We start from the raw sequence: 24,602 nt of genomic DNA, 5'->3' as shown, positions 1-24,602 counted from the left end.
CACCCGTGACTGGCGCATGGCCAGAACCAGACTTAGGCAGGGCGGCAAAGCCCACATGTTCGTCTGCTGCCCCACCCCATAGGAAAGAATGACTAACTTTCTCTTTCAGGTTCTCCCCTGAAGTCACTGAACAATTCAACATAAGCCCCCTTAGCCAGAAGTTTTATTCTCTTTATATCCCACAAGTTTACTTAGCCTGCATCACAAGAGTCTGGGTCTCCTGTTCATGCAGCCACACTGTGATCTCATCTCCAAACACCGCCTCAGGGCGTAGCCTATGCTCTCCACGTCTTTTGAATGCTGGCTTGGAGGGTATACAGGCAGCAGGAGCAGGCAGGCGGGGTCATTTCGGTTGCTTTGCTGTGTGCGTGTGGGGTGGGGGTGGGGGGCGAGACAGCACAGCTAACGCCCGGGGAAGCTAAGAGGACCCCTGAGCTCACTCTCTCAGCACGCTACAATTTGACTCAACTTGCAAATGAAACTGCACTTTGCTCCTCTCTTGTAAAGTGTCTGATAGGAACTTTGTGAATGAGCATTAAAGTGAGGAATGATAAGACTGAATGTTCCAGAAAGATGATTTATGGATGCTTTGGCTCATTCTCCCTCTCAGATTTATAAGACTTGACAGCCAGCCAGGTGCTAAACTGTCTCCACGCTCTGCCCCTCAGATCCTTCTCCTGCCCGATGACGATTGCAGTATCCGTCTCAAAGATGGTTATGAAGGCAAAACAAACAACCAGTCATGGTGACCAAGAGATGGCACAGTCCCCAGCATTTCCTTCACAGGCACACAGCCCCCTCAATCTTTTCTTCCCTCAACCCCTCCTTGCTACCTCCTCTGTGCTCCAATTCCGTTTTATAAAGAAAGAAGGGAAAATGTAACTACTTTTCCTATGGAAGACTGAGCAGCAACCATTGTTCGCTGTTCAGTAGCTGGTGTGCCTTAGCCCCTCTTTTCTCTTTTCTCTCTTTTCCCTCTCCTCTTTCCTCTCCTCTCCCCTCCCTTATTCCTCTCTCTTCCTCTTCCTCTCTCTCTTTTTCTCCATATCCTTGTAAATGCTAAGCAAGTGCTTTACCCCTGCCTTCTTGTATTCTTTTTACTATACTATTTTAATAAATAATACGGGGTGGGGGTTGGGGATGGCTCCATGGTTAGGAAGACTTGCTGTTCTTGCAGAGGACGTGGGTTTGGTTGTTAGTATCCACATGGCAACTGTCTGTAACTTCAGTTCCAGGGGACACAACTCTCTCTTCTGGCCTCCAAAGGCATCGGATAAACACTCACATGCATGAAAATTAAAAAAGAGAGAGAGAGAGAGATTCGCTTTTTTTCTATCAAGCCTTTTAATCCTCCAAATTAACCAAACCAAAAAGATGAGACTTGTAAAACTGCCTCCTCTACTTTCGCCTCTTCACCTCACAAACTCTAGTCACGTTTCTGGAAGGAATTATCTCAGCGACTGCTACATGCTTTTGCAAATACCCATTGGATACACATTGATGATGCAGGGATTTGAAGGATCATTTTAAGGGCACTTTAAGGAATAGTGGACACTATAAGTTCCTGCCTGTACCCCTTTAGAACAGTGGCTGGCCTTGCTGCAGACATTGAGGTCTCATTTCCTGCCTTCTTATGGAAGTAAGTCACGCTGAGAAAGCCACTTTGCCCAGGTCCCTCTCCCTGGGCAACCTTCATCTGAGGTGATGTGGGAGTAAGCTGTGTGCCCCTTCTCTGTGGTGGCTGGGGCACCCTCATGGTTCCCCATGGCACCGGTCAAGGGCTTTGGTCTGTTGTATCTGAATCCAGAGTTTCCCTCTTCCTGAGGCTTACTTTCTTCCTTCCTTTCTTTACTCAAGTTTTGATCTCGAGACCACTTGCTCATAGACTTATGCTCACTTTATCTTGCTTCAGAATCTGTTTCCTGGGGAACTCAACCTGTTCCAGACACCTAATTGGTTGATTCTTTTCAAAAGTCTGCAGTCGGTTAAACCAAGGCTCTCTTGATGTCATTTAGCAAGCATGAGTCATGTCTTATGTTTCCTGTAGGGTCAGAATGTTCACCATTGTAGATGTTAAGTTAGCATAGAAGGGCTTCACACTGATACTTGCTTAATACAGAAATGTAACCTACTAAAAACGGCAGTAAGTAATGGCTACGTATGTTTAGACAGTTGATTTTATGTACAATAACTTTTGTATAAATTAATTTAGGGTGGCAGTGGCATACGTCTTTAATCCCTGCACTCAAGAGGCAGAGGCAGGTGGATCTCTGTGAATTGGAGGCCAGCCTGGTCTACAGAGTGAGTTCCAGGACAGCCAGTGATACACTGAAAAACCTGTCTCAAAAAACAAAAACAAATTAAAATACTTAGGGTGAATTAATATCAGAAGTGAGCTACATTTAGCTCCATGACTCTATCAGCAAAGTTTGCGCTTTTAGAAAAACAGAGAGACTACAACTACATTTTTGATAAAGAGATTTTAGTGTTTTATATGTTGTGTTGTAAATGTTTTCTGTGTGTATTTAAATTGATTTACAGGTATAACAAAAGCTCAATTCCAGGTTTGTTTGTTTTTTTGTTGTTGTTGTTGTACTGGCTTAGTAATGTTTCTAAATTTATTTGGAATATTAAACAGACAAGAATAGATAAATAATATGCCCTAGTTGACATTAAACACAATTTTACATAGGCAAATTAATAAAGGCATAATTAATAAACTAGTGTGGATGATAAAAGGTTAGCTAGCAGGGCCAGGAGAGCTGGGTCAGTAGAACTCTTCTAAAAGGGATCCACAATAGGGAAGGCACCACCACTGAGGGGAAGGGAAGTGCCCAGAGTTGGCACATAAAGGATGATTTGGGAGAAATTCATGTACAGTCTTAACTCTTACTGGATTGAGTGAAGAATTAGCTAAAAGCTGGGCAGTGGTGGTGTACGTTTTTAATCCCAGTACTTGGGAGGCAGAGGCAGGCAGATCTCTGTGAGTTCTGGTCTACAGAGTGAGTTCCAGGACAGTCAGAGCAACAGAGAAATTCTGTCTCAAAAAACGGTGGTGGGGGAGGCTGGAGAGATGGCTCAGCAGTTAAGAGCACTGGCTGCTCTTTCAAAGGTCCTGAGTTCAATTCCCAACAATCACATGGTGTCTCACAACCATCATTAGTGAGATCTGGTGCCTTCTTCTGGTGCGCAGCATACACGCAGACAGAATGCTGTATACATAATGAATAAATAAATCTTAAGAAGTAACTAAAGGAAAACAACCATGGCAGTCTGTAGCATGAATAGCAGAAACTCTGAGACTGAAATTGGGGTTCAACACAAAAACCAGAAAAGCAAAGCAGCCAAGTCACCCCTACAAAGGCTGGGCGACCGAAAACTAAGCAGACTAAACCTCTCTCTCCTCCTGTTTTATATTCCCTCTAATGCTGGGATTAAAGGTGTGTGTCACCATTGCCTGACATCTAGTGGCTTTAGCCTCTGGTCTTCAGGTAAGATTTATCAAAATACAAATAATATACCACTACATCCCCCCTTTTGTGTAGAATAAAAAAGAAGGCTGTAAATAATATAAGGAAAACTATATACAGTAAGTACATTAACTATTTATAATATATACAGGCAATAAATGTATCATCAATGTCTAGTCCATTTGTATTTGACAAATTCAGAGAAAATACTCCACATCTGTCCTATCTTGGTGGGTTCAAAGTCGTGCACCCACTTCCGTAATCCCAGTACCCAAGAAGCTGACCGTAGTAGTTCCTTTTCTGTTGCCGTGGTACAGCACCCTAATCAAAAGCAACTTGTGGAAGGAAGGGCTTGTTTGGCTTACATGTGGCTCGTCATGGCCGTAGGGAGGTATGGCTGGAATGAGTCTTTCTCTGTCCTACCAGCTCCCAAATGATGACATGGAGACTTCTCACTAATTACGAAAGCTTGACTTTGGCTTCGGCTTGTTTCTAACTAGCTCTTGTAATTTAAATTAACCCATTTCTATTAATCTACATGCTTCCACGTGGCTTGTGACTTTTACCTGTCCTCCTGCAGGTCCTGCTCTCTCTGCGTCCACTCTTGACTCCACCTTTCTTCTTCCCTGAGACCTCTCTGTCGCCAAAAGTCCTGCCTAGCTCTTGGCAATTCAGCTCTTTGTTAAGCCAATCACAGTGATGCGTCTTCACACAGTGTAAAGGAATAGTCCATAGCATATAGCAGCTGGTGCTGGGCACAGCAGCAGGAGGCTGAGAGATCACATCTTTAACAGCAAACAGGGAGCAAACCCCATTTAAGTGCTCCATAGCCAGACCTCCCGAAAGAGCCAGAGCTGTTCATGCCAGTATGAACCAGAAAACCATCTCTTAAAGAAGCCATGCCTCTGCTTGCAGCCAGCAAACCAAGCCTAATCTTGAAAAAAATGTGGCTACCAAGAAGCTGCACTTGGCTCCTGTTTTGTAGGTCTAGAATACCCCCCTTTTTTCTTAAGCTTTTTTAGGTCTTATATGGATCCATGCCCCAGACAGTGCACATTATGATGTAAACGGAGGATACACATTGGTTTCCTGGCCTTCCAAACCCAAATAATCGTACAGAAACTATATTGATTACAGCACTGTTGGCCAATGTCTGAGGTGTATTTCTAGCTAGCTCGTACATCTTAAATTATCACCATGAGGCTGTGACCTACTGGTAAGTTTCCAGCTTCTGTCTCCTTTGGCAGCTACATGGCATCTCTCTGACTCCAACTTCCCACCTGACTCTACTCTGCTAAGCCATGGGCCAAAACAGCTTTACTCATTAACCAATAAAAGCAACACATATACAGAAGGGCACCTCACATCAATGTACCATACATTTTTAAAAGATCCTATATTTTAACCCTTCTGGCCTTCTCTGGCACGCACATACAGCGGGTGCACACACATGTGCACACAAACACACAAATATTATTTAAAAAAAGTAAATGCAAAGGGAAATGTTCTGGGGAGATAATTATCAAATGAAGAATACTGCAAAAGAGGGGCCTTGGAACAAATTCTAGACTCAAGGAAATGGGTGCGGAGTGGTCATGGCAGGTTTTGACAGTTGGCCCTTTCCTAGCACAGAGGATGGAAACACAATACATTGGTTTGTTTGCTAAAATAAGAACACTGAATACAGAAGCAAGGTGTCGAGCTCATTATTAAATTGATACTGCTAAGTGGTTTGTACCTGAGCCCCAGGATTTTGCCTAAACGCTAAGCACTACAATGGTAAGCAGAGACAGCAGGACGTTAACGTGAAGCTCCCCTTCTGAGGCACAACACTTAATTAGACTTCATTTACAAATGTTCATTTCCTATTGACAATGTGACTTGGAGAATGCTGGCATCAGGCCAAATAATTGTGGAAGCAAAATAGCCACATTTCCCACTAGAAGTGACTGTCGGATGGTGAAGTCCTGGGTTCACAGGAAAATGTTATATACTAAAAAACTGATAAACTACATATACTACTTTTTAAACACAGGTTGAGATTTGAGATTTCTTATTAAAAATAATCTTCCTGGCAGTGGTGGCGCACGGCTTTAATCTCAGCACTCGGGAGGCAGAGGCAGGTGGATCTCTGTGAGTTTGAGGCCAGCCTGGTCTACAGAGCTGTCGGGGTCTGGTGCTAGCCTGGACCATAAATTATCTCTCTCTGGACTGGCATAGAGGTGCAGAAATAAAGACACAACTCACATGGCTTTTTCGGGAGGGAGATTCTCAGTGGTCCCTCATGAGGTCCTGAGTTCACATCCTGAAGAATTCCTCCATTTATTCTCCAACCCGTCTTAATACCATAACTTAACTGAGGGTGCAATACATTAGCATTCTGTCTCCTAGGTAACCAGGTAAATGGCTTTTTGTCATATCCACAACTACCTGTCTGCTCTGTGTGCTATTACAAAGAAAGGAGCAAAACATCCTTACCTTTTGTTGGGTTAGCACCAGCCTGCCTGGCAGGATACGTGACCCATCTCAGGTGTGGCCTATGGCTTGATGGCTCGGCTGCCATGCCATATAGAAATATGGGCCTACACAAAGCAAAACAAAATCTAGCACGCAACAGGTACTTCCGATTTTTAAAAAGTATATTTTAGTCACAGAAGATTCAAAAAATAATAATAATTACAGTTCCCTGTTGTGGAATATTAGCTAAAGATGTGTTACATTCTTTTATGCTGTGGAACACTTGTTTAATGGTACAGATGTGTTGCATTCTTTTATGTTGTGTTTGTTTAATTCTGTGACGCTGTGTTACTTTGCCTGCCTAAAACACCTGATTGGTCTAATGAAGAGCTGAACGTCCAATAGCTTAGGCAGGAGAGGGATAGACAGGCTGCCAGGCAGAAAGAAAAAATAAAAGGAGAAAAAGAAGAGAAGAGGAGGAGCGAGAAAAGGAGACGGTGAGGAGGATGCCAGTCACTCCGTCACACAGACAGCTGCGGAGTAAGAAGGAAAGAAAAGTATATAGTCTAGGGAAAGGTAAAAGCCCAGAGGCAAAAGGTAGGCAGGATAATTAGTTAAAAAAAAAAGCTGGCTATAAATAAGCCAAGCAAAGGTCAGACATTCATAAGTCAGAATATGTCTTTGTGTATTTATTTGGGAACTGAGTGGTGGATCCCCAAAGAGCAAAGAGTAAAAACAAAACAAAAAAACAAACAAAAAAAACCAGCAGTTCCCAAAAGAGCTATTTGACTTGCCAGTATAGACAGATAAACATTGAGAACTAGGGTAAATGTAAATTTGATAATCGGTGTGTTTTTATACATTCTTGTCTTTTGAAAAACCCGAAACATCAATAAATATAAAACGAATTAGAGCTACATACCTGTAAAGATATTTGATTGCCCATCCATTCCGTTTACCAAGTTCCTCTTGAAGTACACAACCCAATTGAGGTTTACCGGTCTCTAAGCTGCTGTGGAGGTCAGAAGCAAGTGGATAGAGTTCATGTCAAAGACCTTCACGGAATGCTAAGGAAGAGCCAAAAAAAAAAACAAAAACCGCACTACATGGAAAATATGCCAGGACCCTTCATTACTAGTTCGATGGCTGCCTTCCCTTGGCCCACACATCAAAAGGTTATTATAACACTCAAAGTATCTTGAGGAAGGAGCAAAGAATGAGATGACATTTTGTTGGCGTATCCCTGTTCACTCTGCTTAGCTGTGCTTCTGTGTCTTTTTACGGAGGTGGGTGGTTTTATGTATTAGATTATCTGATTTATGTAGTTTTACTTCCTGCCAAGGTGGGCATCCAGATTTTTATATTGCTCTGAGTAAATCTCACTTTGAAAGATGACCTGGGCTTAAGGAAACGAAGAACAGCAGAGTCGGCTTGTATTGTATCCCCACCCCCCGGGAGCTCTTTGGTGGCATAGTTTTGGGCATGAGAGAGAAGACAATGTCTGTTCACTCATAGAGGACAAGATATCTGTCAGAACAAATTTAGAATTCGGAAGCAAGATTTCCCCTTAATATTCCTCTCATCTGAGTGTATATTTGTAGACTAAAAATAAAACATATCTTCGGAAACTGGTAGACAGTTTCTGAAATGGAGATATGGAGCCTCCATTCGGGGTCTCAAAGCTGGAGACCCATTGGCATGGTCTTTCTTAGGTAAAAGTGTCTCTCTGGGAGATCTCTTTCCAGCTGTAGCAGCCGTTAAGCCCAAGAATCCAAATGAGCAAAATCTAGAACTAGACTTGTATATTGTTCTATTGTTAAATGAAGTATATTGAATTAAATTTTTCCCACTGAAACGTTAAACTCTGAATAACAATTAGAAATATATTATAGAGTTAGAATAAAATATCAACAAATAAATCTAAAGCATGACATCACAGTATCTGAATTTTTCATTTTTACAAATGTCAAATGTATATGATAACTAGAAACATAAATACATTATTGTCAATTTACATACATGTACACATTAGGACGTGCAGATGTAATCAAGACACTTTCAGTGATGAAGCGAGTTATATGGAGTATTTGGAGGGCATCTGCCCAAGACTGAGTTGATAGAGACACATGCTAACAGTTGTCAAGATGTCATTAAAGGCGGTCAGGGAGGAAGACAAATCAGAGCTATCTGGGAGGTAGAATAACTGCTTTGGCAGCATTCCTTCAAAAATGCACACTCGATCATATCTGGCACCTGGTCCTCAGCGTAGGTTAGAGTGGAGTCAGAGCAAGGGTCATGTCCCCAGGGGAGCCTTCTCTGGCCTCTGGGTCAAGGTTTGTCTCTCTGTTCCTCCTCTCGTTCGTGCGTTCACGGGTGGGATCTTCTGAGCAATGTCAATCTCTGCTTAACTCCAAGCTCCCTGAAGAAGCCCCAGAGCACCTGGCATTTGGTAAATGTTAGTTAAAAGAGTGAATGAACTCGATGGTGAAGAGCCAAGATTCCTCTTTCCCATTTCCCAGAACGGGGTTTATTGGCGAAGAGAGTTTGGAAGGAAGAAAGAAACAATAAACTTAATTCTAACGTGTTATATTTGAATGAAAACTTGGAACACTTTATTTTAGAAGTACGTGTACATAAATAACTGCCAGCATAGAAGCCTGGAAGACCGTCAATTTTATATCTTTCTCATTAAAATCGCCTCCTTTGTGGCTTTGAAATAGCCTTTTATGCCTCAAATACAAAATCAAGCACACTGAAAATTACTTTCTTATTTTAGGAACAATCATTTAGAATGGAAGCTCATTTTTCATACAGTTACTCTATACAAGTTATAAAAAGGATCCTTCCCCTTAAATCCTTTCTGCACAGCCCCTGGTGCAGGGCAGCCCAGCCACGGCACTCTGGGAAGTGCCAGAGCATCCTGTCCCAAAAACCCAGGTTGTGCATTTGCGACTGGTTCCAGATACTCCCGGCTTTTCTTCTTGTTTGATTTCAAGATTTCTTAACTGCATTGTGACTTTTCTGGATGTCTTTTGTGACTTTCCAGCGATCATTTTCACTTCTCTGGTCTTAGATGAAGATTCTTTCTCTGTACCGTGTTAACTTTGGCATCCCAGTCTGGTAGGTACGAGTGTCCACATGGGGCTAGAACTGAGAACACTCGGGCCAGCATCTTGTCTCTCCAGGCATCTCTGAGTGCTTCTGGAAGGTGTGGAGCCAGCTTCCCCCAGGCCAACCACCTGAGCATTTCATTTGAATGTCAGTTATAAATTTCTTACTATATATATAGCACTAGAAGGATATTTATCAAACATACATTTTACTTTTATTTGATTCATTCCAAAGCCTGTCGTCTTCTTCACCTCTGTGCCATTGAGAATAGGTCTATATATACGGTTTCCAGGATCCAGAAACTTAGAAGAGGCACACACACTGGCTAGGCTTCTCCTGCTTTTGGTCAAATCGTTTTACAACAAGAGTTATCACTTATTAGGTAGTTAACCTGTGCTGTGAGCTACTGAGATATGCATATGCTTGTGTCACCTATTTCTGTGACTGAGACCTCTGAAGCAATGAGCCGAAGTCAGTCTCTCTTCCTTTAGGTTGTTTTTCTCAGGTATTCTGTCCCCGTGACAACAGCTGACGAGCGGAGTAACTGATATGGTTTCCTTTGTAAATATGAGAAAACCAAGATTGCAGAGAAACTGAGCAACGTTCAAAAGTTCACAGAGAAAGGATGCTGTGGAGCCAAGATAAAAGCTGGGGTGGGAGCATCCCTGCACTCAGGTGGTCGAGGCAGGCGAACTCCCGAGTTAGAGGCCAGCCTGCACTACGAGTTTCAGGACAGCCAGTGCCACACAGAGAAACCCTGTCTCAAAAAACAAAACCAACCAACCAAACTGAAAAAACAACCAAACCCTTGGGGAAATATGGGCCCACAAAAAAGTTGTATCAATTTATAACAGTAACATTTGTAGGCCAGATGGTATGTTCAAATTAGGGACCTCTTCTACTGTTCGACTCACACGTCACACGTATATCCCAAACTTCCTTTCTCGGCGGGGAAGAGACAGAAATCTTTAATTAATAAATAAATTTAAAAAAAGAGAGAGAGAGGAAAATAATAAGAAAAAAAGATGAGCTTTTATGCTGAAGGGGAGGCCTAGATCTTCAGTACCCACCCTCTCGCTGTCGCAGTGGGAGGAATTTGAACCGAGCTGAGAATTTAGCGGTCTTTTCAGTATAGGGCGGACACAATAGGATGCTTTGTGCTTAAAAGTTTGGGGATTGAAAATCCATGGCCTCTGCTTATTTTTGCAAATGTACAAAATAATGGTAAATGCCATTTAGTGAGCACTTATTACACTAAGGGTAAACTTAAGTGCTTTGTAGACAGAGTCATGCGATCTCCAGATGGGTCCCTGTCTCAGGGTTTCTATTGCTGGGACAAACACCATGACACAAAACAAACAAACAAACAAACAAACAAAAAACAGGTCAGGGAGGAAAGAGTTTATTCAGTTTATACTTCCACATTGTTGCTCATCACTGAAAGAAGTCAGGACAGGAGCTCAAACAAGGCAGGATTCTGGAGAAGGAGCTGATGTAGAGGCCATGGAGGGGAGCTACTTACTGGCTTGTCTCACATTGCTTGCTCAGGCTGCTTTTTTTTATAGAACCCAGGACCACAAACCCAGGGTATGGCCCCTTCACCATGGACTGGGCCCTCCCCCACTGATCACTAACTGAGAAATGCCTTACAGCTGGATCTCTAGTTGGTAGGGGCGAGGGCTCGAGTTAGGCATCCGCTTGACTTCTCCGTGTTCCATGAGGAATATAAGAGTTGTCTTCAGCAATAGAGCCTCACCATCAGGTCGGCTGTGGAAAGCACCAATAGCTTTGCCAATAGCCTAAGAAGTCTGGAGATGTCCAGGGAGCCCTTTGAACAACAGTTTCATTGATGCCGTCCATTCTCGGTGCTGGAACTTTCACTTGTGGTAAAGGGTGGTTAGTTGGGCATTGTGTCCCCTGCTATTCGGTGACGCCATTTAGATTTCTTTCACATATATGTATTAGTCAGAGTTCTCTAGAGTAACAGAACTTAAAGAATCAATCTCTCTATATATAAATTTATTAGATATCACTATTAATAATAATATTACTAATAATAAATCATATATATGTAGCATATATATGATTTATTAGAATGACTTATAGGCTATGGTTCAGCTAATCCAACAATGGCTGCCTATGAACAGCAAGTCCAAGAATCCAGTACCTGTTCAATCTGTATAAGATGTCTCATCTGGTCTTCAGTATACGCTGGAACCCCAGAGAAGTGGGCTCCAATGCAGTGGAAGGATTGGACTTGCTAGTGAGAGCAAGAGCGAGCAGGCAGAGTGAGGCTTCCTTCTTCCACGTCCTTTATACAGGCTTCCAGCAGAGGGTGTGACCCAGATTACAGGCAGGTCTTCCTACCTCAAAAGATCTGGATTAAAGATGTGTCTTCCTGCCTCAGAGATCTGGCTCAGAAGTGGAACTTTCTACTTCAAATGATTTAATTAAGCAAAAACCCCTCACAGTGTGCCCTGCCATTTTAGGGTTTTAGTTAATTGCAGATGTAGTCGAGTTGACAGCCAAAATAGCCATCACATGTATATTTTAATATGCTTCTGAAGTAGTAGGTTCCCATATGACTCTTCAAACGGCTCTTAGCGTTACTTATCCCTCCCTTACCCACTTTCTCTCCCCTTCCCCATCTAAACCTCTTGTTCTAGTCTCTCCGTAACTATACATTTATTTCCCCTTCCCTTCCTCCTAGTCCTTTACTTACTATCTAACCTCTGTGGATGTATAGATGGTAGATATGCCTATCAAAAGCTAACACACACATATAAGAGAATACATACAATATTTGTCTTTTTGGGTCTGGGTTATCTCACTTAGCATCATTTTCCCCCTTAGTTCAATCCATTTACCTGAGTATTCATGACTTTTGAAAAAAAAAATAATTGTGTAAATGTACCAGTTGTTTCATTACTCATTCATCTGCTAGTGGGCATCTAGGCTACTATGAACAGAGCAAGCAGTGGACGTGGTTGAGCAAGTGTCTCTGTCTTAGAATGTAGAGTCCTTTGAAACGGTGCCCGAGAATGGCACGGAGGGACCTTGCGGTAGCTCTATTCTCAGCATCCTGAGAAACTGCCACGCTGGTCTTTATAGTGACTGTACAGGTTTGTACCTCACCAGCAGCCAAGAAGTGTTCGCCTTTCTGCGCATCCTTGCCAGCATGAGCTGTCATTCGTGTTGTTGATCTTGGCCGTTCTTACTGGGGTAAGATGACACCTCAAAGTAGTTTTCATTCACATGTCCTGGTGGCTAAGGATGTTGAACATTTCCATAAGGGTTTCTCAGCCATCTGTGTTTCATCCTTTTAGAACTCTCTGCTCAGAAAAATAAATTATTTATTTTATATGTGCATCAGTGTTTGTGTGCATTGGTGTTCGTGTGAGGGTGTTGAATCCCCTGGAACTGGAGTTACAGGTCGTTGTGAGCTGCCATGTGGGTGCTGGGAATTGTACCCAGGTCCTCTGGAAGAGCAATCAGTGCTCCTAAGCGCTGAGCCATCTCTCCAGCCCTGTACTCCATTTTTAATTGGGTTATTTTTTTTTTGATGCCTGGTTCTGGCTTTATGTAAGTTAGATATTAACCAACTTTCTCTCGAATGTGTAACTGATAAAGATCGTTTCCCGCTCTGAAGCCTCCTACCTCTTTGTCCAAATGATGGTGTCCTTTGCCTTAGAGAGCTTTGCAGTTTCACGAAGTCCCATGGATTTATTAAAGCTGTTCTTAGTGCCTGTGCTACCAGAGTTCTGTCCGGAAAGTCTTTTCCTGGACCAATGAGTTCGAACTAGCCCCCACTTTCTCTGCTAGCAGATTCAGTATATCTGGCCTTAGAGGAAGGTGCTTGGTCTATTTGGTGTTGAATTTTGCATAAGATGAAAACTATAGATTTATTTTTATTCCCTTCTATGCACTCATCCGGTTTGATGTGGATGCTGCCTTTCTTTCAGTGTGTATTTTTAGCCTTCTGTGTCAAAAATAAGGGGTCCACAGGTGTGTGAACTTAAGTCTGGGTCTTCAATGAGTCTATTTTTATGCCAATAGCATGCTGTTTTTATTAGTATAGCTCCATAAAATCAGGGAAGGTGAGACCTCCAGCAGTCTTTTATTATTCAGGATAGTTTCAGCCATCCTGGTTTTTGTTGTTGTTTCCTTATGAAACTGATATTAGTCTTTTCAAAGAAGTTCTACTTTCTGTCCATCAGGACAGCGTGGTAAACTCCACCAATGTGCCCTAACTACTTTAGTACCATTTTGGACAGTATGCTCAAAAAAAAAAAAAAAAGGTAGATAAATAAGTTAGATCCCAACATCGATACCCATGGTGCTCTTAAATCGAATACAGGGCAAATGGCCCCCTAGGCCTAGAAAAAAACTGGAAACAGAGGCTCTCATTTGAAATGCAATGACCTGGACCCCTCTCACCTCCTAGTTCTGTAAGCAGGGCTGTCCCAGAATCCAGGAACCTCTCAGAACCAGACATAGATAACCGTTTCTGGGCTTAAGACTTAGATGTGCCGATTACGTCTGTGTGGTCTTGGGGTAAATTCTTTAACCCTTCAGTCAGGGATTAGGATAGCATTGTCCTGTTGCTGGTTTCTTAGTAAGCACACAGTGTGTGGGGAACCATCATGGCATCATTCAGAGGCCCCAAGACTACAGCAATTGGGCTAACTTGCTGACCTATTGAAAGGGCTTCAAAAAGGAAGCTTCCCCTATGACCATTTAACAGTGCCTCTGCATAACCCCAGGATATCTCTACACAGCAACCGTCTTTCTCTGAAGCACTGACACTGATATACACCCGCGCTCCCCCCCATCCCCAGTTGCAGGTATCAACTAACATCCCCGGAGGGTATGAAGACCCACACCTAGCTGCACTGTGCTTCTAAGGACTGTTAATGGACTTGAACCAGGCCTGAGTGGGCATCCAGTCCCCACCTCTACCAACTGCCTGACTTTTGACAATATGGTCAATTTTACCTCTTCGAACCTGCTTTCTTGTTTATAGAGAGGATAATTAATACCCCACTCAAGTGTATAAAGGATGAAATGTGAATATTAAATATGAAGTGCTAAGCACAGAGGCCGGTGAATGGAAGGAGCTGGGTTCCTAACTATTGAATTCATACAGTGATGGGTAACTGTGTCCAGGAGCTGGCAAGTTAAAATCCGAGCTAACCCAGACAGATGCCAGCCGGACATAGAGACGCAGTGAAAGCAAGATACGCAGAGGTAAGAAAGGTAAAAAGCCCCAACGCAAAAGGTAGATAAAGAGAAATAGGTTAATTTAAGTTAAAAAGAACTAGCCAGAAATGAGCCTAAACTAGGCCGAGCATTCAAAACTAAGTCTCTGTCTGCGTCATGATTTGGGAGCTGGTTTTGGATCAAAAGAAAAAGCCTGATACACCTCTGCATATATATAACAGCTTCCAGTGTAAAGATTTGTGCGATCCCTGAGTGTGAACAAGAGGGTCTCTGATTCCTGTGCCTTCTTTGGGCTCTTTTTTTTTCGTCTAATTTTTTTTATTTTTTTTTTAATTTTTCCTTCTCTTTGTCTTGTCCAACTCCAAAGTGGTAGGCTTTGTTTTATCCTATCGTATTTTATTTTGTTGTATTTTTAAAAAATAAATGAATGAGTGAAAAAAATCTGAGCTAAGAGTCTTGAGATCAGAATCTTTGAGACACAAACGAGTGTAGACCTTCCTTTAACAATGTACACCTTTCAACAGGTTTATTGAGCTGAGCCTCAGTTTACCTACTCAGTCTAATTTCCTCAAAGCTACAACCGTAACTTAAAACTACCACTTTGAACCTTTGTGTAAACTTGCAGATTATTAATGTGACGGCTAAGTTTTGCATCTGAAGAAGCAGCAACGGGACCAAAGTGGCGCAGATTAAAGAAGCTGTGTATGCAGAAGAAACTGCCCTGTTCTGGGCTGGGCTGCCCTTCTGTTTGCAATGATGACCTTTCAGTTTTCAGGCATATTAAAGAACACGCCTCCCAGTTGCTTCTCTGGAAGCCAAGTAACTAACCACGACCATTGGAAGGGAGCAAGAATTTTAGTCACCAAGGAGCTTAAATCTTGGTTGTCCTCTCATTTTTCCAGTGAAAACTGAAAATCTGTAACCATTGCAAACCAGCCGTGACTCATGCGTTAGGAAAGCTCCAGGTAGACTCATTTTTAAATTATAATTCAACCGCCGTTTTCTTGTTTTGATGGAACAGAAAGACGGAGCTGTAATGGCTAACGTTATGTTGATGGCTAGCTTTCTGTTTAAAAGTTTAAATCTCTGTGTTTGAGAGAAGTATAAAGCAAAGCTAGACCGTCAAATGTTCAGGGCTGTTAAGGGTTAATTTTTTTTTCCCCTGCTGGTTCTGCATCTATGTAAACAAGCTTGCGGAGAACAAATTGTAACTTTGTACTCTTTGCCTTTATAAACCCCTGGGCAATGTGGCCCGGTGCTGCGTTCGAGAATCCCAACCCAGAGCCCGTGTCTGAATAAAAGCCTCTTCTTTGTTAAAATTTATTAATGGTCAGACTGGGGAATCTCTGAGCAAACCGGTAACAGGATCCTTCCGTGTGAGAGGGGCTCAGGCTTCCATCCTGCAGGCTCCGTGGTGGTGGTGGTCTCATTGGCTGGCTCGCAGGTGGGATTTCCTGTCGCCATTTTAAGGAGAAGCGACTGTGCCTGCCAGTGCCTAGTCAGTTAAGGGGTTGCACCTCAGACAAAGAATAGGGCAGGGAGAGGAACCCGAGACTGCTGCGGCTTGCACCTTCTTCCCCTTCCCCGGCCCACCAAGGGTAGAGTCACGTGGCTGAGGCATCAGAGCCATTGGCGCAGACCCCTTGGGTCATTGTCACACCCAGCGCCCCAAGGGGGTCCCCAGCTCTGTTCTAGGAGGACTGCAGGTGGGAGGGGAGGCACCTTAGCCCGCTGGCTCAGGACACCAGGTTTCCAAAGGTCTCCCAGCGTCCCATAGCCCGCCTCAGGGTCGCGGGGCTACCCTCACGCTGCACCCTTCCCACAATGCAACTCTGCTAGCTGCGGCCCTGGCGTACCCCAAGAGACAGCCCCCCTGCCACCGCCTGGGCGAGGGATCCGCTCCACCTTCAACCCCGAGGGTGCGGGTGCGGCAGCTGTGGCCCCAGCTGAGCCCCCGGGAGGGCGCGGGCAGGTGCTGGGCGGCGCGCAGCCTCCTTGCTCCGGCAGCATCTGTGCGCTGCTCATGCATCCGCTCGCACAGCGCTTCCTGGATGCTCGGTCTCCGCCAACCGGGGTCGCCGCGCTGTCCTACAGCCTGGGAGAGAAACACGAAGGTGCAGCGACCAGCGGCATGTGACCCACATCGTTCCTCCACAAGCAGCTCAGCTCCGTGGGCGCACGGGCAGGGAGGGATGATGGTCTGAAAGGCCGCGCTCCTGTCCCCAAACTGCAGAAGCAAAAAGGGCGACGCGCCCCGTGGTAGCCAATGAGTCAGGCTGGAGCCCCTCCGCGCCGGGCGTGTGGATGTAAGTGTGAGGTTGGCGGGCAGAGTGTGGGTGGGGGGGAACTCTGATGCAATCAGCCCCGGGAGGAGGAGAGCCGGGAGAGCTGCGGCCACGCCACTCTGCCTGAAGGTCGCGGGCAAACCCGGCCGGCCTCCGAAACCCGCCACGCGGATCCTCCCCGCCCAGCCTTGCTGACGAGGGGCCACCTTTTCCCTAGCCAGACCTTGACACAAAGGACATCTAACTGCCGGGGACGGCCTGGAAGGGCGGACACTTTGGCGGCGCCTTTCCCTTTTATTTCTCGAGGTAAGGTGCGTTCGGAGGGCAGTGGGAGCGGCGGCCGTGGAGGGAAGGGGAGGCTGCAATGCGGACAGCCTCCATGTCTCCTGGACGCGGGCAGAGCGCGGCGCTGCCTTTCACGAAGGCTGATTCCGATGTCCTTCCCGGAACGTAGGGACCCCAGATTGTACCGTCGCACACCGTGGCTTACTTTTTGGACTTGTTTTCATGGTGGTGGAGTGTGGCACCAGATCTGGTTCTATTTTCGAGGTTTAGGGACCAAGTATGCTGTGTGAGGGACAGGAGGTACACCGAGGAGTGAGGCAGACTACATCTCGGGACTGGCAGGGCAGCGGAGTCTCAGCCCGGCTGCCCAGCGCCGTAAACAGGTGCACGTTTGCTGCACCTCCACGGGCTCGGCCCCGGTCTCATCTGGGAATAGTGGGAGGATGCTGGCAGTGACTCACTTTCCTCTCCCGCCCTGGAGGTTCTTTCCAGAATGAAGAGCCGGTGATAGGCTACTTCCTTTGCGAGAGCCCGGTCCACTGGGGCGGGAGAACAAAAGGCCACTGCTTGCGCAGGACCCGGAGCCGGGTGCCCTGGTCTCCCCTCCCCCGCACCTGGCCCCAAACATTGCGGCCAAAAGCTTTTCAACTGGCCGGCTCCACGCGGGGAGGAGAACGCTCCCGAGATCTCGTGTGGCTCGCCCTCACCCACCAGACAGTCCGGCTCTGGGCGCGGGGCTCTTCCGCACCCTAGCGAACAGCGCGCGATTGCCGGCGCATCGCCCGTCTCTGGGTTTCGGCCCAACTGTGCTCGCACCAGACACGAGTGCATATGGCGGCAAAAGGAATTTCGCGGTAAGCGCGTCACGCCGTGGACTGCCTTTCACAAGCTGCCTCTGGCCGAGGAAGGTGGCGCTTACTCCAGCCCTTTGTGTCTCGCTCTGCGGTGTAGACCCGGGCTTTCGCTAGCCTGTTCCATCGGTGGAAAACACACTGGCTTTGGGGCTCGCGTACTAGACTCAGACGGATAGACGGTATTGTACGTGGAAGAGAGGAAACGACCCACCGCTAGGAAACGGTATGCATTTGCAAGATTTGACACCTCCGCATGTTTTTTTTTAACTTATAAAGCATATTATAGAGAGGGGGAAATAAATGTATGGTTTGCGGAACGCAGGGCCTGCAAGGCTGTAATTTGTCACCTTGATAGAAGAAACAGTGCTGCAACTCGTGCTTTTTCTGACGTCAGAAGGGCAACGGAAATAAAACCTGAGCTAGCTGGCCTCATTGTCAAATAACTCACCCTATAAGAAACTGGCAAGTCTCACCACCGATCTGGTATGGCCTCCCGACCTCTGCCTTCAAATGACTTAAATGACTTTGCCGTTCAGTCACTTAATCCTCAGTGTGTGGCTGAAAGCGACGGAAAAGCGGCCTAGTTTGATGAGGTATTAATCTTAACAGGGCGTTTTTTATTTCTTGTTTTTTTCTTATTTTTTTTAACTGGGTGCTGTGAATTTAGCGGGTGCTGTGTAGTAGGCAGCGACTAATCAGATCAAGTTCCGGCTCCTTTGCCATGTCCATTCTCACCAGGAAACAGGCTATGGATGAGTGCATTCAGAAATGCCAGGTGTTCAGACCGTGAAGAAATGAAACAGGAGGATCATGAGACCTGAGGATGCTTAAGATAAGGCCACCCATTAGGAGGGGTTGTGTAAGACACGTGCCTTTCTCCCTTGATGAGGAGAAAGGATCCCCTGTCTGAATAATTAGGGGAAGACTTTCAGAAGAAATAATGCTTACTGTACCGCGGTTGACTATAATTCAGCAGATAGGTAGATCGAAAGATACTTTGGAATCCTTAAACTTTTGCTGCTTAGGGACACTTTTACCTTGCTTCTTGAACTGATAACCCTATGATGAGGGGAGCAGCGGTCTTAAGCCTGGCATCTGTTACTGTGCTCAGCTCATTTTTTCCCCCTCCAGTGCCAGAGATACAGGGATTAGTTAATAAATGCTTGCTGGATTGTGACCTTGGCCAGGCAGCTCTCCCAGCCCTTTAGGATACCCACGATGCCACAGATCATCTCTCCTTTTCCTACCCCGCAACTCATCCCTCTTAAGTCGAAACCTTGCCGTCTTTCTGCTTTTCTTGATTTTACCAGTCCCCACTTTTGAACGGTAATCGGGACATGGCAACTGCCCCTCGCTTGTCATTTTGCTGTAAGTGTGCAAGCTCATTGAGCAGATTCTTGGGGCGCAGGAACTGCGAGATGGGAGAGGCCTTGAGTGCCCATGGGTGCGGGAGGAAGACGCAAGCATGATTAAGAGTGAAGGAGTCAGCTGAGGCTATGTAACAGCTGCCCAGTTGTTCCTGTCCATACTCAACGCCGCCACCCTAGCTCAGTCTGGGCACTTCCATGAATCTTACATTTTACTGTCTTTAAAATTGTTCACATCTTGTAAGGCGCTTGCTCTCCATCGAGTCCCCACTTCCCTGCAAATAAAGTCTGAATTCCTTTGCCAGGTGCCCAGAACCATCCTAGTCTGACCCCTCACCTCTTTCCACCTCTCCCAAATGACATTCTCTTTTTCCCAGGGCACAGTGCAGACCCACCTTACCCCTAGGTACTTTTCCGCCTCAGTGGCTATGTAGCTTCCAGACTAGAAATTCTGTGTATTTGTGACAGCCTGTTGGGGTGCTATTTTTCTGCCCCTTAGAAGAGCTAGGTGACCTCCTTCCACGACATTTGCATAAAGTGGGAGGTAGCCAGTAAGGCTTAGCCGCTAATCTGCATGCCAGCCTGCAACTTAATGGTCTAGGGAACTTGGTGCAAATTGTTGAATTTTTCTGAGGTTCAGGATTCCCCCCTCATTTATTAAATAAGGATGATAGCGGTGGTAGTTATACTGAGTTACCCTAGAGACCTAATCAAGATGGTGGAGATGAGGTTGCTCACACGTTCTTATTGGTACTATTTGATGGCCTGGTTATTAGTTTTCTGCCAATTATGGGTTTCAAGCCTGTCATTAATGTCAGAGAAATTCAGAGAAGTCCGATGGCCTGGGGGTGGGGTGGAGTTGTAGCACAGTGAGCGACCCACCGCCAGTGAGGTGGCAGTGACTGGGGGCAACTCAGTCCCCATCCAGAGCTGTGAAGATGCAATGAGAGTCAGCCATGCCAGGACTATCTAGTCTGTGTTCACTGCCAGTCTTAGTGGTTCTCAGCCCAGCTCCACGGTTGATTCAACCTGTGTCTTTGAAAATCTCCCGACGCGTTGACTCCTGTCTCCAAAGATAGATCAGGCAGGAGACACGGAAGCGCGAGGGGAGATTCTGGAGCGGTTTAGATTAGAGCAGAGCTTGCAAACCAAGAATCAGAGATGGTATGTCTGCATCGCCTGCTGAAATCTTAGCAGTGTGAAGCCATGAGCTTGACTGGCTTTTCCCCTTGATTTTACCAAACCACCCAGTTGCTGACATCATGGGACCTCAGGTTACAACGCGTGGCCTGTATTATTCCCAGGCCTGGAGGCCCTTCCAGTGAGAAGGCCAGGATCACGTGAAGACGTGAAGTGAGCCTCTCAGTTTCCGTCTCTTGCAGTGACGAAGGCGGCTGGAAAGGGAAAGGAAAGGGATCAGTGGCCTGGGGTGTGGGAGGACAGAACTGAGAAAAGTAGGCCTTAAGTCACAGTCCTTTCTGTTGTGATTGCAAACTGGTGAGTGCTTGTGGGCGTGGTTTGTGTGAGTTATACTTTTAAAATGATTTGGGCTGAGTTGCTGGATAAAAAAAATTAGGATGTCACGTCACACATGGATTTCCAGCATTCCTTTTTAAAAATGTCAACGGGTGTGGTGGGGCATGCCTTCAGTTCCAGAACTGAAGTGGGTGGATCTCTGTGAGTTTGTGTCCAACGCGGCCTAGGTAGTGAGTTCTAGGCCAGCCAAGACTACGCAATAAGACCCTGTCTCAAACTAAACAAAACCCTAAAGACCGGCTTTGTCCCTGCTGCTGGTTGGAGAGACCTGAATAAGACCAGTGTTTTCCAGTTCTGTGAGCCTGGGCTGTGTGGCTCATCTGCCTTGCCTGCCCGGACACACACACAAGCTTCATTTGATCTCAGCCTTTCTTCTCCAGCCGTAGATGTGAAGGGTGACTTCCCAGTAGACTCCCTGGAGAACACTTAAAATACACGGATCCCATCCTAGATCCGTGGGGCATGAGGTCACTCTCTGATTTTCTTTTCTTAAGTTTCCTGGTTGGTTCCCATGTCCAGCCGGAATGACACCAACTAGGCTTGAGTCAGATGTTGAGAAGAGTCTCCTTAGGATCATCTGCTTAGTTAAAGTAACATGTAAACCAGAGGTCTGAGAACTGAGAGAGATCTTGAAAGAATGTCAGTTCTTTCCACCTCCAGAGATCTGGAGAGGAAAAAAAGGGATCTTTCGCCTTCTGCACCATCCTGTGGTTTTTGAATGGCAAAGTGTCTTGGGGACTTCTTCCTCTTTTCAAATTGAAGTCCATATTTAAAGGTATCTTTGTCAAAATAATCCACTTTTCACGGGCTACTCTGTGGTGCTTTTAATCCCTCTGCATTGGTATTAGGCATTTCATCAGGACTGGATGGGTCGGAGCTCAACTTGGGGTTAAATACAGCACACTTACTGCCCACTGCTTTTAGTACAAGGTTGGTCTGTGACCAGAAATAGAAACACAACAGAACACATGTGTAGAAAGTCACGCTTTTCTGTAGAGTGTTCCAAGTTGGTTTTGACTCCTTACGTTTTGTAGTAATTTCGGAAATCCATTGTCAGCTAAGGGGAGTTGTGTTACTGTTCACACCAGTGTTCTCATTCAATTAAGCTTCAAATATTGATTGTTATTATTATTATTTTACAGTAGTATAGAATCTGTTTTCCTATATCCAGTGTTATATGTTGACTTGACTTCTGAAGTTTGTATCTCAGAGAAATCAGTGCCATTTTGAAATATGTAAATATGGGTATTAATTCACAGATACCACAGCTTGGGCATAGTGAAAGCAGGAACTTGGGTGATAACTGCAGACCTGAACAGTCATAGAATAATGGAGTAGTAGGAACAGGTCCTGGGACACCTTGGATAGGATAGGGTGCAGTGGGAAGTCTGTCCCCAGTGACTGGCGGGGCTTGTTGTGAGTGAGCCTTCTTTAACACTGGGCCGATACTTTATCAGCACGCTGCCATTTTGAGCCCGATCCCTTTTCCCTTTGCCGTGGAGGGTTAGTGCCTTTCCAGCCTGGCCTACTATCCTGGAAGCCTGCAATGGCCCCTTGTATGTTATAACCAGAGACATCTCCAGACTTTGTCAAATATCTCCTGATAGGCAAAATTGCTCCTGCTTGAAACAGACAGCTTTGATATTCTTTCTCCTCTGGACTTTTAGAAACAGCACAGACTGTCTTAAACATTGCAGCTCAGTGTCAGGATATGATCAGAATACCTTCGACTAGGCTGCTTTCAATGGTTTTAATGTATTTTCCTATCCAGATTCAATGGGAAGGAAATTGTGTGCAGGTTCATGAAGGTGAAGCAGACCTGTCTGTGCTGCCTCATGGTCTTGTTTTTGTCTCCTTTCTGGAGAATCATGCTTGTCAGGATCACTCTGTCTGCAGATGTAGCAAAAAAAAAAAAAAAAAAAACCAAACAAACAAAAAAAAACCCAAAAACTTCCATCATCTTGAATGTTAGTGAATATGTTCTATGCTATGTTCCTGTGAGATCTGTTACCTCGATATCTCTCCCCCATTAAACTGCAATTGAAAAACAACAACAACAACAAAACATTATTAAAATATCTGAGTCCTTGATTTAAGCCAGTGAGTAATCGCGTAGCAGGCATGTGTGAATTCACCACAAATAAATAACCACAGCTTGGTCACTAGAGGAGGTTGGTTTGATATTGAAAACCAAATCCTGTTTGAGTTGGCACAGGCGTGATGGAAAGTGAGGAGTGTGGCCAGGACCCAGTGAGAACTGCATGGGAGCCCCTGCAGGGCTGCCCAGGACCCAGTGAGAACTGCATGGGAGCCCCTGCAGGGCTGCCCAGGACCCAGTGAGAACTGCATGGGAGCCCCTGCAGGGCTGCCCAGGACCCAGTGAGAACTGCATGGGAGCCCCTGCAGGGCTGCCCAGGACCCAGTGAGAACTGCATGGGAGCCCCTGCAGGGCTGCCCAGGACCCAGTGAGAACTGCATGGGAGCCCCTGCAGGGATGCCCAGGACCCAGTGAGAACTGCATGGGAGCCCCTGCAGGGCTGCCCAGGACCCAGTGAGAACTGCATGGGAGCCCCTGCAGGGCTGCCCAGGACCCAGTGAGAACTGCATGGGAGCCCCTGCAGGGCTGCCCAGGACCCAGTGAGAACTGCATGGGAGCCTCTGCAGGGCTGCCCAGGACCCAGTGAGAACTGCATGGGAGCCCCTGCAGGGCTGCCCAGGACCCAGTGAGAGCTGCATGGGAGCCCCTGCAGGGCTGCCCAGGACCCAGTGAGAGCTGCATGGGAGCCCCTGCAGGGCTGCCCAGGACCCAGTGAGAACTGCATGGGAGCCCCTGCAGGGCTGCCCAGGACCCAGTGAGAACTGCATGGGAGCCCCTGCAGGGCTGCCCAGGACCCAGTGAGAACTGCATGGGAGCCCCTGCAGGGCTGCCCAGGACCCAGTGAGAACTGCATGGGAGCCCCTGCAGGGATGCCCAGGACCCAGTGAGAACTGCATGGGAGCCCCTGCAGGGATGCCGAGTCCCAGCGCAGTGGAAGGGGAAGCAAGGAGCAAGTGCGGCTTTGAACTCTAGGCTCCAGGAACCGTGTCTGTACACATTCGGAACTGTCACGATCGGTCGTGGGGGACGAGAAAGCTGCAAGGCAAATGTTTCCCGGAAGAATCCTTTTCTAATGTTGGGAGACCGGAGGGCCCCAGAGATGGCTTGGAAGGGAAGGTGGGAGGGTTAGAGTTGTGCAGCTGTAAGGAATGGAGGGAAAAGGTGGGGCATTTGAAGGAAAAAATGGTAGGATTGGCAACATAGGGGAAGCCGCTGATTGAAGTGAAAGAGTCGGAAGATTGGCTGAGGTCAGGTGATAGGTTCAGATCCCGTTCTGCAGTAGCTGTGGTGACAGGGAACATTTGTGTGGACAGCTGTAGGGGCATTTCACTTGTGTTTTAATAAGTGAAACCTGCCTGAGGATCAGAGAGTAAAACAGCCACACTGGTCAAACTTACAGACCAGGCAGTGGTGACACACACCTTTAGTCCCAGTAGCCACACTAGTTGCCATAGAAACCGGGAGGTGCATGCCTTTAATCCCAATGGTGCACACCTTTAATCTCAGCCCTAGCGAGGATTATAAAACGGGAGGAGATAGCTCTCAGACACAGTCTCATTCTGAGATTCCTGGAGGCAGGATTGCCATTTCAGACTGAAGTCCAGCTAAGAGTCAGTGGCTGGCTGTTTTGCTTTTTGGATCTTCGGGTTGAACCCCAATTTCTCTCTCTGAGTTTTTATTAATCGTGCTTCAGACAGGTCTATCAGGCAACCAGAGACTTAAAGATTTTATGGAAATTTCTGAGCAGGAAGGAACTGACTGATCTGCTCTCCTCCCCCACCCTCTCATTTTACAGATGAACACACACACACACACACACACACACACGAGTCTCACAACAACACGTTTTGTGTTGCGCAGCATGGCCGTTATCCAGTAGAGCCTGGAGTGGAAATCCCTTGTGACAGCAGAGGAATCAA

At 46.1% G+C, this 24,602-nt stretch overlaps 2 protein-coding genes across 7 annotated transcripts in view; one reads left to right on the top strand and one right to left on the bottom strand.

Annotated features, from left to right (window-relative positions):
- Slc38a1 (solute carrier family 38 member 1) overlaps positions 1-24,602 on the top strand; it is a 94,474-nt gene that overhangs the window by 2,027 nt on the left and 67,845 nt on the right. The window contains exons 1-2 of one of the 6 annotated variants that reach the window (XM_075960473.1): positions 16,148-16,564; positions 16,765-16,849. The exons of 1 other annotated variant lie outside the window; for it this stretch is intronic. The gene's annotated coding sequence lies outside the window, so the exon portion shown is untranslated. Of the gene's footprint in view, positions 1-16,147; positions 16,565-16,729; positions 17,906-24,602 lie in introns of those variants that run through there. 4 more of the 6 variants (XM_075960472.1, XM_075960469.1, XM_075960467.1 and 1 more) reach the window with 4 other exon arrangements.
- Positions 15,565-17,659, bottom strand: LOC142844092 (uncharacterized). Its single transcript, XM_075962406.1, has 4 exons — positions 17,443-17,659; positions 17,155-17,254; positions 16,115-16,756; positions 15,565-15,753 (listed from the first exon to the last, which is right to left on the bottom strand). The coding sequence occupies exons 1-4, from the start codon at positions 17,657-17,659 to the stop codon at positions 15,582-15,584; spliced, it is 1,131 nt and encodes a 376-aa protein (XP_075818521.1). The 3' UTR covers positions 15,565-15,581.

Source organism: Microtus pennsylvanicus, chromosome 2 (genome assembly GCF_037038515.1).
Source record: "Microtus pennsylvanicus isolate mMicPen1 chromosome 2, mMicPen1.hap1, whole genome shotgun sequence".
NCBI classification, from domain to species: domain Eukaryota; kingdom Metazoa; phylum Chordata; class Mammalia; order Rodentia; family Cricetidae; genus Microtus; species Microtus pennsylvanicus.
The sequence above is the reverse complement of the archived record's forward strand: the minus strand, read 5'-3'. Positions and strand labels throughout refer to the sequence as shown.

Excerpts from the sequence above, each read along its gene's own strand:
- LOC142844092 (XM_075962406.1), bottom strand. The coding sequence starts at position 17,659 with ATGCACTCGTGTCTGGTGCGAGCACAGTTGGGCCGAAACCCAGAGACG. Across the intron at positions 16,757-17,154 it reads TGCCCTGCCAGTCCCGAGAT|GGAAAAGGTGGCCCCTCGTC; the intron begins GTAGTCTGCCTC and ends AGGTCTGGCTAG. Across the intron at positions 15,754-16,114 it reads CAGGGGGGCTGTCTCTTGGG|GCACTGGCAGGCACAGTCGC; the intron begins GTACGCCAGGGC and ends TTAACTGACTAG.